This window comes from Primulina huaijiensis, chromosome 9 (genome assembly GCF_012295235.1).
Source record: "Primulina huaijiensis isolate GDHJ02 chromosome 9, ASM1229523v2, whole genome shotgun sequence".
Classification (NCBI taxonomy): Eukaryota; Viridiplantae; Streptophyta; class Magnoliopsida; order Lamiales; family Gesneriaceae; genus Primulina; species Primulina huaijiensis.
The window spans coordinates 15,772,432-15,785,970 of NC_133314.1; the positions used below are offsets into that span (position 1 = coordinate 15,772,432).

The 13,539-nt window shown below is 34.6% G+C and overlaps 2 protein-coding genes across 9 annotated transcripts; both read left to right on the plus strand.

Annotated features, from left to right (window-relative positions):
• The first annotated feature begins 5,543 nt into the window (after positions 1–5,543).
• LOC140984903 (uncharacterized) lies at positions 5,544–8,724 on the plus strand. Of its 2 annotated transcripts, XM_073452591.1 has the most exons (3): positions 5,545–5,804; positions 7,026–8,306; positions 8,409–8,724. In XM_073452591.1, exons 1-2 carry the CDS (start codon positions 5,700–5,702, stop codon positions 8,283–8,285), a joined length of 1,365 nt encoding a protein of 454 aa, XP_073308692.1. In that variant the 5' UTR covers positions 5,545–5,699; the 3' UTR covers positions 8,286–8,306; positions 8,409–8,724. The 2 variants fall into 2 exon arrangements, with proteins under 2 accessions (XP_073308691.1, XP_073308692.1); XM_073452590.1 differs by having other exon boundaries at positions 5,544–5,804; positions 7,026–8,724.
• Positions 8,725–9,686: 962 nt separating this feature from the next.
• LOC140985350 (probable E3 ubiquitin-protein ligase RHB1A) lies at positions 9,687–13,085 on the plus strand. Of its 7 annotated transcripts, XM_073453189.1 has the most exons (6): positions 9,687–9,743; positions 10,910–11,041; positions 12,059–12,338; positions 12,390–12,467; positions 12,554–12,663; positions 12,776–13,085. In XM_073453189.1, the coding sequence occupies exons 2-6, from the start codon at positions 10,973–10,975 to the stop codon at positions 12,806–12,808; spliced, it is 570 nt and encodes a 189-aa protein (XP_073309290.1). In that variant the 5' UTR covers positions 9,687–9,743; positions 10,910–10,972; the 3' UTR covers positions 12,809–13,085. The 7 variants fall into 7 exon arrangements, with proteins under 7 accessions (XP_073309290.1, XP_073309283.1, XP_073309287.1 ...); XM_073453182.1 differs by having other exon boundaries at positions 12,059–12,467; XM_073453186.1 differs by having other exon boundaries at positions 10,945–11,041; positions 12,059–12,467.
• Positions 13,086–13,539: the final 454 nt, after the last annotated feature.

Sequence of the window (13,539 nt, forward strand, 5' to 3'; positions counted from 1 at the left end):
AATAGCAAATCAAATACCAGAGGCATTTGCAGACACAAAAAGTGTAACTAAATCATATATAAATGATGTAAATGTCCCTGCTCGAATTGAAATTCCAAAGAAACAAATTGAAGACACTCATGATGTCATAAAACGATTGAAGCGTGGAAGGCCAATCGGTTCCAATGATATAAAAAATCCTCGAAAAAGAAAAAGCATAGAGAAACACGATGATCACAAAATAAAGAATGATATTCCGAAAGAAATACATGATGATGAAAATGTTCCATAAGAACCACAAACTGATGAGAATCATGAAATCTCTATCAATTATGTTAATACTGGAAAATATGGAACCGAAAAGATATAAATGAAATTGATGAGATATTTGCTTACAATGTGGTATTTGATATCATAAATGACAATGAAGATCATGAACCAAAATATTTTGGTGAATGTAAAAATCGACAGGAGTGGATAAAATGGAAAGATGTCATTCAGGTTGAATTGGATTCGCTAAATAAACGTAACGTTTTTGGGTTTATAGTCCTTACACCCGAAGGTGTAAAACATGTTGGGTACAAATGAGTCTTTATTCGAAAGTGAAAATATATATATATATAAAATCCCTGAAGAATTTAAGATGCCTGAAACACAAAGTTCAAAACCCAGATAATGTTATTCTGTGAAATTGCAAAGATCATTATATGAATTAAAGCAATCCGGCCGAATGTGGTATAATCGGCTAAGTGAACATTTAATGAAAAAAAGATATGTAAACGATTCAATATTCTTTTGCGTTTTCATTAAGAAAACAACATCCGGATGCGTAATTATTGCTATATATGTTGATGATTTAAACATCATTGGAACGAATAAAGAAATTCAAGAAGTTGTGTCATACTTAAATGAAGAATTTGAAACGAAAGACCTTAGAAATACAAAGTATTGTCTAGTTTGCAAATTGAACAAAAAGAATATGAAATATTTTTTCACCAGTCAAATTATACAGAAAAAGATCCTTAAACGTTTTAATATAGATAAATCAAATCCTTTAAGTACTCCAATAGTTGTTAGATCATTAAACATAGAAAATGATCCATTCCGTCCATATGAAGATGATGAAGTTATTCTTGGTCCAGAAGTACCATATCTAAGTGTTATTGGTGCCCTAATGTATCTTGAAAATTGCACAAGACCTGGTATATCTTTTGCTATGAATTTATTGGCAAGATTTAGCTCATATCCAACAAAAAGACACTGGAACGAAATTAAAGATATATTATGTTATCTACGAAAAACGACAGACTTGGTACTTTTGTATTCAAAAGATACCAATCAAAGCATAATTGGTTATGCTAATGCTGGGTATTTGTCTGATCCACATAAGGCACGTTCTCAAACCGGATATGTATTTACTCGTGGAGGCACTGCAATTTCTTGGCGTTCACATAAACAAACACCTGTAACAACTTTATCAAATCACGCCGAGATTATTGCACTACATGAAGCAATCCGTGAATGTGTGTGGCTAAAATCAATGACCGAACATATCCAAATCTCATGCGGATTATCATTCGACAAGAAGCCTGTGATATTATATGAAGATAATATTGCATATGTTACTCAAATGAAATAGGGATACATAAAAAGCGACAGAATTAAACATATTCCCCCTAAGTTCTTTGCATTTACCTAAGAACTTGAGGAGAATAAAGATATTGATATTTGTTACATTCAATCAAGTAAAAATTCATCAGATCTCTGCACAAAAGCACTTCTTACGACAATATTCAGAAATCATATATATAACATTGAGATGCACAATCTACGAAATTTGTGAAGAATCGTTCATGTTAACATGAGGGGGAGTTTATGTGACTGTACTTTTTTTCCCTTACTATGGTTTTTATCCCAATGAGTTTTTCCTAGTAAGGTTTTTAACGAGGAAGTATAAAAACACGTAATGAAGACAATCATTGTATCATTATCATCATCACAAGGGGGAGTGTTGAAAATAAAGAGTTGAAATTATTGAATGTTGAAAATAAGAGTTGTAAATATTGAAAATTAGTGTGTGATGATGTATGTAATGATGTATTTATTTGTGGATTATTTCCAAAGAAATTCTATAAATAGATCTCTCAATTTGTGAAGAAGAACACAATTGAGTAGACAAAATTTTATAAAGTATATAGTTTAATATATTTTGTGAGTTTTAGATTTTTAATTTTTTACCGTAAATTTTTACTTTTAACAATAGGCTATTTTTTTAATTACAATCGATATTGGTAGTTGAGGGGTCTCGAACATAAGACACGTGTCATTATTTGACATATTTGATGTCATTTGGGACAAATGTTGGTGACGTTCTTAGGCTTTTTTTTTTTTGTAGTAATTAAAATTCAATATTTCTATATAACTAGAGTGTAATGTTGCCAAGGTTCCAGTTAGTAGTTCAAGTTGAATTCTTACTGTTTAACTAATTTTTAACAAGTTGGTCGAGGTGGACTTGAGTCTGAGGAATTCAGTTGCAAGGACTCGTCAAAACCTAGGGGAACAACTGACTCAGAAAGAAACTGTCAACTATGACAGTTGACAGCTGTAAGCTGATATAAAAGAGACATTGGAAACTCATTGATACACGCAAAGAAAGGGAAAATTTCTCTCTGCAATTTTTCATTTCCGCTTTTCTTTTGCATTGAGTTGTAATTTTAAGGGAAATATAATTGATGGTTGTTCTCCTGTAGATGTAGGCATATTCATTGTCGAACCACGTAAACTAGTCTCTTGTGTTCTTTACGCATTTAATCTTCATTATGTTGCATTTCCAATACGTAGTTTTATATCTTTGTTCAGAGAATTGCAACACAATGAAGATTGGCAATTGCTCAAAGAGTTGGAGATGATCGATCTGGTGTGAATTCGGATCAATAACTTGAAAAAAATTTCCCAACACTTACGGTGTTACATTTAGTGATTTAACCCAATTTTATGATATTTAGTTTTAGGTTTAATCTTGATCGTTGTTTAAGTCATCATCTTTTAATAAATATTCTATATTTCTATTTGATTGGAATTAAATAATATGCCAATCATTGAAGTTTAGATTCAACTAATACTTGAAAAAATCAATCGTTAGGATTTATTGATTCCTAAAAGTAGATGACTGTTTTCTCTTCAAATATTTTTAGGTTGTAACCTTCATTTTCGGATGAATCATATAGTTTTATGATTTCATCCGAGCTTTATGTTGGTAGAAATGATTAAGAAGTGTTTTCATTCAGCGATGGAATTCTTAAACCCTGCTGAACACAGCAAGCCGAGTAGCGACAGACCATCTACCGAAATCGAGAAAGGAAGCAAAGGTAAGCAATAGCTCGTTGGTCGCTATTACTTCATTCATTTGTCTCGTATACTTTATTTAGTACTCGCTCCCATTCCATTCCTGACTAGCGGACATCCAGAAGGGCATAGCTCTATGTTATATTGAAAGCTGTCTGAAAAAAAAATCAAATCCTGATATTCACTTTTTCTCGATCCAAAACAAAAAGAAGAAAAATGGAAGCCCTTCTGTCTTAAACTAGCTCGCTGGCTGTAATGGACTCTTGGATTGCCAAATTTGAACTTTTCTATCTCACTTGTTTGCTAGCTTGCAACTGCTGCTATGAGCATTGAAACTAAATCGGCTGTCCCAACATCGATAAGGGATATTTTATTCCAAAATGATAAGAAATGACTCGCGAAGAAAGGAAATCCATATAGATATTAGCATTAGACATTTATTTTTCTAGTAATAGTAGTAGTAAAAAAAAGATTGAGGAGAACAAGGAGGAATTCGCCCGAAGATTCGGCGGCGGTTGCTTCCTTTTCTTTTGCAGCATTTGCTAAAAGGGTTGAAGCGAAGTTGGACTTAAAAGCCTCGAAGGCTCTATCGCACCCCGTGGTTTCCAGTCATGCGTATCATTTCCAAAATCTCAAGACATCGGGATGAATTAGGAATAAAATACAAAGCAAGTTTTATCGCTCGAATTTGGTTATTCTTATTTGCATTTTTTTCGAGCTATTTTTTCGCCTCTATTACTTGGTATCAAAACAATTTTATTTCCCTTTTTTGAGATCAAATATGTTTTATGCACTCTTTTCTTTAATTTTTTTACGATGATTGAATTTCATACAATAAACATGTATACGATTCATAAAATTGGTGACTTTTTAGCGCATTACAAATAAAAGGAAGTAAGATGGTTTCGATCCCAACAAGTAAGACAAGAAAAATAAAAAAAAATGTTTATGTTTAATTAAATTTCACCATAAAAATATTGATTTGACATAGAAAATCAAAAAAAAATATGAAATCAAAAGAGAAAAAAGTCAAAGTTAATATAGTAGTTTTGAAAAGATAACTTTTGGATGCAATAATTGGGATATAGTCAATCATCAATTATCTATTAAATTTAAAATAAACTATAAGTAGTCTAGGAGACGTGAACCAACCGTGCAAGTTAGTTTGGGTTGCAGGTAAAGGGGGAGAATTTTCACTGTGGGCCCAAACATACGCGGGGTGCGCACGAAAGCGATGCGCACGTGCGCACATTCAGTGATCAGAACGAAGAAAAAGGTTTTCTTGGTAATTACGGCCATCATGCTTGGAAGAAGAAGCATCTAATTAATTTAAAAAGTTATTTTAGTGGCCTTTAGCAATTACGAAAATACCCTTAATCTCTTTTATTTATTATTGTCCCAATTAATTAATTAATAAATAAAACCATATAAAAGGGAAACAATGACACCGTTGGTATATTAGTCCAAAAATCAAATTATTTTATTTTGATTATATTTGGTTTTGATTATCGTAGTTTCGTAGTTTCGTGTTGTATACGACCTAAGTACCAACACTTGAAGCATTGAAAGGAGAGCTAGATCAGAACAAAATGACTAAAACTGTCTTGGCAAAATCCTGTGTGAGACGGTCTCACGGGTCGTATTTTGTAAGACGAATATCTTATTTGGGTCATCCATGAAAAAATATTGCTTTCTATTCTAAGAATATTACTTTTTATTGTGAATATCGATAGGATTGACCCGTGTAATAGATAAAGATTCGTGAGACCGTCTCACAAAAGACATACTCAAATGTCTTCAATGGTATGTTAAAAGAGAATGAATTTTAGATAAATAAAATGAGTGACACGATTATATAGAAGATGAATATATTACAAATGATTAAAAAGACAGTACACATATTTTACATGTATTATATTTAAATCGATTTGTTTTTTCATTTTAAAAATCCAAAAAAAAAATGGAAGTAATCAAAATTTAAAATTCACATATTTGAAGTTAGATTCATTTTTTCGATTTAAAATCAATTAATAAAAATTCCTAACCAAAATACCTATACTAGCCCCAGAATCGAATGCAAGTCAATGCATCCCGGAAGCCCTTTCATGACATTTCGATAATGTACAGAAATGTAATTTTACTCATGATCCTAATAATAATCATCATTATACAATTGACAACCCCTTTTGAAGTCATTGCCGTGTTTGACCTCCAAATCAATCTATACTTACACATATACATACAACTGCATTTTTTTCTCTTCCTTTATTCAATGGTAGTTTTATTTTTGTTTTTTGTTCGATGAATATGTGAAATTTAAGCTACGCATTCGGAAATTTTTGGAGTGAAATTTTGTGTGATTGATCTGGTCAACAATGAGAAGAGGAGGAGTGAATGGAACGGATGCGACGGAGACGATAAGCGCCGCCGCGACTGCGGTCGCATATTTGGAGGATCGCGTTCCTCAAGCTTCGTTTCAGGTGTGGAGAGTTTATTTTTGATTATTTGTATGATTTAAGCGTTTTATGTGCTTAGTTTGTGTTGAAAGCTACTTAGTGATTTTTTTGTTTACCTTTGACATTGGTTGTAGTTTGATGGTTGTGTTTTAGAATTCGCTTGGTTAAGTGTTTAATGCTGGTTTCAGTTTCATGTTTTTTTTATTGGATTAGAGATATGATGATTAAGTTTTATGATTTGTCGTTGCTGTCGAGAAGTTTGAATTTTACGTGTTTTAGGCTTGAATGTTGTTGAGAGCGTCGATATTTTGACTTGAACCAGGTTTTGTGTAAAGGAAACTTAAGAATATCTGGAAGGTGATCTGAGTTTCTTCATAGGAGAAAGGGTTTCAAAATTATCCCAAGCTTGTAAAATTTGTTTATCAATCGCGAAAGAATGTAGAAGCAGAATTCAAGTTTCTCTCCTGAGATAGTTGTTTAATTTATGAATACGGATACAAAATGAGAAGGAATGTTGATCACAGTGGTTCACCTGTTTTATTGTGGGTTGGTTTACCAGTCTGGATCTTACCATTCGCAGCCAGCACTCGCTTTGATTAAATTCCATATCTGCTAGGATAAACCTGACACTGGAGCACAACTCATCTTACATGTAGAGTTGCTGCCCATGGATTGCTGAAATTTTTAAACTTATTGAAGCTGCAGAATTTTTGAGTAATTTGTAATCAGAATTTTTAATTCTTTGTAGACTTCAATACGGACTGTAGTCTCTGTATCATGATGTAGCCCCAGTGATGCTCTTATTTTTTTCTATTCTACCACTCTTTGAGGTTACAAAGAAACTCAAAACACTCCTGAGCTAAACCGAATTTACCTAACTCTGATTTTAACAATAGTAGTTGATTTCTTTTGAGCTGCTATGTCTAATTGCCTTTGTGCACTAGAATTTGACAAAGGGAGGAAGTTTCTTCAGTGTGGTTGTGGACACTGTTAGGTGTAGCCTTGTATTTTATCTTTAATTTTCACTAAAATAGAATTACACTACTAACTTCTGGCGAATTTCTGAATCTTGCATAAAGTTTCAACTTTGGGTTCAGTGATGAATGCTGTCCAGTGTCCATATGCTTTATTTTTATTATGGTCATGTGCTGTAAACTTTCAAGGGCTTCATTTTCATAAATCGGATTGATTTCTGTATTGCGATCCTCATTCTCATGTAATGTGATTTGTTCTATGTTATTGTAGAAAAGAAGGTGGGGAAGCTGGTGGAGCCTTTATTGGTGTTTTGGATCGCAAAAGAATAGCCATCGAATTGGACATGCAGTTCTAGTTCCTGAAACTGCAGCTGCAGGAGCAGATGCTTCTGTACCTGGACATCCATCCCAGCCACCTTCCATAGTGCTGCCTTTTGCTGCACCTCCTTCATCTCCGGCATCATTTCTTCAATCAGAATCACCTTCTGCAACTCAGTCACCAACTGGCTTATTATCTCTCACTTCTGCCTCTACAAAAATGTATTCTCCTGGTGGCCCTGCTTCAATATTTGCAATTGGTCCTTATGCGCATGAGACCCAGTTAGTCTCACCCCCAGTCTTCTCGACCTTCACCACCGAACCATCAACTGCACCCTATACTCCTCCCCCAGAATCAGTCCACTTGACCATGCCTTCTTCTCCTGAGGTGCCTTTTGCTCGGCTTCTCGAACCCAACCTCCACAATGGTGAAGGTGATCAAAGATACCCTTTATCCCAGTATGAATTTCAATCATATCAGCTTCAGCCTGGCAGTCCAGTCAGCCATTTGATCTCTCCTTGCTCAGGCATCTCTGGTTCGGGCACCACATCACCTTTCCCTGATCATGAGTTTGCCAGTGGACATCCCTTTTTCCTTGAGTTTAGAACTGGAAATCCACCTAAACTATTAGATCTTGACAAGATCATTCTTTGTGGATGGGAATCACGCCAAGGATCAGGTGCAGTGACTCCAGATGCTGCTGGTGCTACATCTTGTGAGCTTTGCCTTGTGAAGCGCCGAGATTCAGATGCTGCTTCGCTTCCAGATACACATAATGGATCGATGAATGATGATACTGTGGTTGTGCACAGAGTTTCTTTTGAGATACCGGCCGAAGAAGTTTTACAATGTGTGGAAAAAGAGCCAATGACCTCACCCAAAGCCATAGCAGTGTCTGTTGAGAATGTAGAACGCAGAGGAGAAGAAAAGCCATTACAGTTCACTGAAGAAACTGGTGGTTCAGCTGGAGAAACTATCATTTGCATCTCCGAGAAAGCTCAGACCAACAGTGAGAATGGACCGCATCATGAAAAAACCAGAACAATTACTCTCGGATCAGCCAAAGAGTTCAAATTCGACAACATAGATGGACGCTGCGATGAACCGGTAGTGGGGTCTGACTGGTGGGTGAATGAGAAGATTCTTGGTGAGGAGGGAACATCATTGAACGACTGGTCTTTCTTCCCAGTGGTGCAGACTGGTGTCAGTTAGCTGCAGCAAACACGAGAGAAGGTATTACCTATATAAAGTTAGAACACATCCGGTTACTACTTGGTATATTTTGACCTTAAGTGACACTGGAAAATGGGATATTTGGCTATTCACGTTTTGCAGGACTGATTATTACTGAAGGCCGTTTTTCGCGTACTTCCTGACCTGACCCAAAATAGAAAGTGAATTGTTTAGGTTACTGACTATTCTGCAATACCCAGAATGGACGTACATGTATTTTTTTTTTATAAGTTAGATACTTTGATATAGTTAGAAATGTTTCAGTTTCAAGGTAATGCCGTAATGGCTTTTTTTTATAGAACTCAGACGATAATCGCGCCAGTCAAGCTTGGTGATGTATGATATATAGCTTGTTTTTGGTAGCCTTTATTTCATCTTTTATCTGTTCATAAAATTTTATGCAACTCAATTTGTATTTTGTTTGTTGACATTTTGCACATACCCCTCCGATAACGGGAATATACAGAAGCGTATGCACAATTTTGTGCAGTTGCTTAGCACCTGTTGTCTCATTAACCAATTCTTAGTTCCGGAACTAAGAATTGCAAGCCCTTTTTATCGACTCTTCCACTTTTAGGATTCCGGACGATAAGAGCTATGCTGTTAGCAAGTATCATCAATTTACCCCAACCTCCCTCGACTCCGAATCAGAGCTGGCGATAGAGAGTGAACTGACAATAAGTTGAGTTGATTTTCATGAATCTCGGTTCTGGTTTTATTTCTCTTCAGTCGTGATCATCTTTTGAAGATTGAATGATGATCTTAATAGGTGAAATATCTACATTATTGTTCATCACCTTTTCCAAATCATTATTAAACATTATTTCAAATTGTACGTATTGAGAATTCGTTAGCTAGTTTTTTTTCGACCTAACGTTGATGTAGAACATATGTGATGTCTATGTGTCTCCGACATAACGACGATGTGTATAGTGTCATATCAGTATTTTAATGAAAAATAACTAAAATTATCAAAAATCGAAAAACACGTTTATTGATTAAAATCGGACAACATATTATGATCTAAACAGCAAAGAGATAAGACCAATACAGTTTTTTAAGAATACTTCTTTGTTGATATGTTACTCAAATTATTAAAATATTTCCTTATTGATATATGTTCTTTTGAATTATAATTATAATCATAAAAAAATATAGAATGTTAACATAATTAATAAATATTTTTGTATACAAATAATTCAACTAAAAAATACAATGCACGTGAATAAAAGTAATGTCTATCCAAACAGTTTCCTAGTTTTATTTTTAAAAAATAATAATATTTATTAATTAAAAACTATAAAATAAAATAAAAATCATTTAAAAAAATATAAATATAATAAATTATTTATTCCAATATATTTAAACCTTTTTTCAAAGTCTCAGTATTCTCAGAGTTTTCGATTATCTTCCTGTCAGTTCCATCGCCTCCAAGAGGTATTTATGCATAGTACATACGCATACACGTCTATAATTTTGTGTATTCGCGAGTTATACGTTCTGGCCACGTAAACGTGTTTGCGTTTTTGTACGTGTTCTTGCTTTTGCTGAACTGAATTCCTCTGTTGAATTATTTGGATGATTAATCTGTTTGTTTTTTAGTTTGTTGAATTTTTTTGGCTGATTAATCTGTAATATGGGTTTTTTTTTTGTTCATATCGATTAGTTTTATTGAATCGGTATTACTGAGTGCGGTACGAGTGTTTGTTTTTGTTTTTTTGTTTGTTTTTTGAGGTTTTACTGTGATGAATTTCGTTTAGTTTGTTTGTATTTTTCTGATGATTTAGCTGAGCTAATTGTCATTCTTTATTTCTTAGAATTATTTTATGATTCTAGAAGTTTATGTGATCTACCGCCTACGTTTATATGTTTTTGTTCATATTTGCTTACTTGTTTTTGTCATATTCGACTATCCTTTATCTTCCACTTTTGCTCACTTGTTTATGTTTGACTATGTTTTATTGGAAAATAATTGTAACTATATTTATACCAGTTTTTGTCATGGGATTTCTAAATTGAATTTATAGGTCTACGATTATGATCATGTTTGATGTAGTGCTTTCACTATATCCATATTTCTTCTACTCTTTTTGTATTCAAAAGGACGTGGAGTCGGATGGTCTGTAAGAATTGGTAGTGCCTTTACTCAAAGAAAAAACAAGATGATCATTGTAGTCAAGACAATTGCGTTGAGTTAGTGCCGGGGTAAATGCATAGAGAATAGCGGCAGTAATTTTTGCACCTGGAAAAAGTCTATATCCTCTTGCAAATATTGAATGCAATGGTAATTTCAATGTTTTTTTACGGTAAATTATAAGATTAAATATTTTTGCTCGGTCTTGAAATTTTCTCTTTATCTGCATGTTGGAATAAGCTACTATGGCCTACAGTATGTGATGCTGGTGTTTTAGTAATGTTCAGCTTCTTTCGTGCTATATTTCGGAAGAATTCTTAGTTTATGATTATGGCTACTATGATTTTGCTTTCTAATTAATTAACTCTGGACTGTACATTTTTGTTAACCAAGTATGGGCGACGCAGTTCAGATTTCAAAATGACATTTTTCACGACTCATATTATGATGTTTCTTTTTATGTGTATAGTGGTGGAACAATGACCAAATTCCTGGTTGCCCCAGGTGAACAGAAAGGATAATTTAAGCACTGATGGGAGGCTGCTGTTGTTGCTGTGCATCTGAGAGTACTGAACAGAACAGTACATCAGCATACTTTAACGTCGGTGATATCCTCTGCCTAATCAATTGCACTTTTCTATCAATCTTAATAATATCGATGGGTTCATCCGGTTGAATAAGACCTCATAAAATTTATCTAAATGCTTGATTTTCTATGAATTGTAAAAGCAGTGGTTTACTTATTTCTTGATGTCTGTGTTCAAGCAGCATTCTATCTCAAATTCTCGTGTGTGAAAACAATATCATTTTTCTAGTAGACATTAGGTTAACCATCCCAACTTGGTGATTATGATAAATGTGGTCTGGATTGTAAGTCTTTAGTTTGGTCAAAATCACTGCTATTCAAAATGTGGATTGCAATAACGTAAAATTCACTGAATGTGTCATTGTAATCTTGCTTCATGTGAAATCTGGCAATGGCTATAGGGCTGTCCTGGAGGCCAGTGACATATTTAGTATCTGTGCTCTGTGCTAGTTATTCTGGCATAGGAGTGCTCTGTGCTAGTTATTCTTAAACGCAGTACACTGTACGAAAATGATTACCTGGAATGCAAATAATAATCCGCCCTCTTCTCCACCAAATCCAACAGAAAAGAGTGATGACCGTGAACGGCTTGGGAAAAAATGGTGGTGAAAGGAAATCAATGTAGATTGCTTATATTAGCTTGTGCTTTAGTATTGAAAGGATCAGCATCGTGATATTTGTGGCAATATTATAATAATGGAACACATAATGCAATGACTTGTTCAGAATGCTTTAGATAGTGCTTCTGTGCTGCTGATGAAGGCAACTGTTCTCTCTTTCATCTCAGTGTTGTAGAACAAACCTTGCTTTAAAAATTCTTTCTTACACTATTCTATATAATAGCACGAATTATTAAAGGCTCGTTAATTTTTCCTATTGCCTCTGAACACAGATGTGTTATGTGTGTATTAGCTCTTGGTTTCTTCCTTCTTCTTTAGCTGTGATTATGAGTTACTATCTTGTTTTGGATATTCTTGATGTAGGTTTTTCACTAAGTAATTTGATTTTCTATTGCGGCGATTTAACTTGCAGCATCCAGTCTCTGAAGAGCATGAACCCTTATCACCTCACATTTCAACAGTCGCTACTCTCTCTACGGGGATTTTGGTCGATACAAATCTAGATACCTCAGTCCCAGATACTTACCGGTCTCCGCCTGCGCCTATACCATTTGGACCCCCACCTGCTCCACCATCAAATCAAGAAATTCCTGGAAATAAAGTGGCAGTGGCTTTGAAAATGACAAACACCATTGTTGTTGAATACACAAATTTAGAGACCAAGTTAAAGAGCGTGAATTCTGATGGGAAGGCAGAAATAAATATTGATCTGGCTGCTTCACAGGAATCAGAAAATGAAAATTCAGAACTTAAGAAGTCAGTTGAGCCTTTTGTTCCATCTTTGCAAGATGAGGAGGATGTTTGTCCCACTTGTCTTGAAGGTCTGGCAAAACCACTTTTGTAACTCCTCTCATACGCATTTTTGTGCTTCGAGAACTGAAATTTGACTTCTTCACCCTTGCTGCAGAATATGACTCAGAGAACCCAAAAATCATCACAGGATGTGACCACCATTTCCACCTTGCTTGTATACTTGAATGGATGGAAAGAAGCGATGCCTGTCCCATTTGTGATCAGGTTTGGATGATAGCTACACCATGACCGTGATTATCTGCTCTATGTTTTCTGATGGCCCAATTTCTTTATCCTGAAACACTTTTAGTAACTTCTCTATGTTTCTTAAATGCAGGAGATGGCTTTTAGCCCTTTCACAGGAGAGTAGGTAATGAAGTACTTCAGTTTATATCTTAGAAATGCCCTAGAGTTTTTGATGCTTTCGTGGGAGCGGCTCAGTTTTGTGTCCATTTACTGCCTCACTATTATGCTCATTTTCTCTCTTTATATGTTGATTTTCTACACTTTCCCATAATTTGTGAAGATTTTGAGATTTCAAAGAAGAAATTTTTTTTTTCTAAAATAACAAGTTGTGGCTAAGGTTGCATAGCTTTCTTGTACATATTACCTGGGACAGGTGGTCATCCCTGCTAGCAATTCAAATTCTACAGAGTGTATTGTTTCATTTGATTGATTTTAGATTACATAATGCAAAACCATCATTGGCAAAGGCTTTGTTTATTATGCATCTGTACAGAAGTAAGAAATTGGGCAATCCCATTTCATACTTATTTCCGTCATGCCAAACGTTAAGGTAGGTTTGTTCCTTTCTATATTTGATCTCATCTTGACTTGCCACATTACCCCTAGTGTATGGAGTATTTTTTTTCTCTGCATTCTCTCTGTCTCTCTTATATATTTGTAGAAAGAACCATAAATCAGAAATTTTCATTAATTGAAAGGGAAGGGTCGTAAGGTACCAACAATCTAGCAAAAGCAGAGTAAGGGCCTCTTTGTTTTGTGTTGATATTTTTCCAATAGACCCTTTAATTACTAGTTAAATAAATTTAGATCTCTGATTATCTTTGGGCTGATTAGGAAATGTAGGATGAAGTGGCA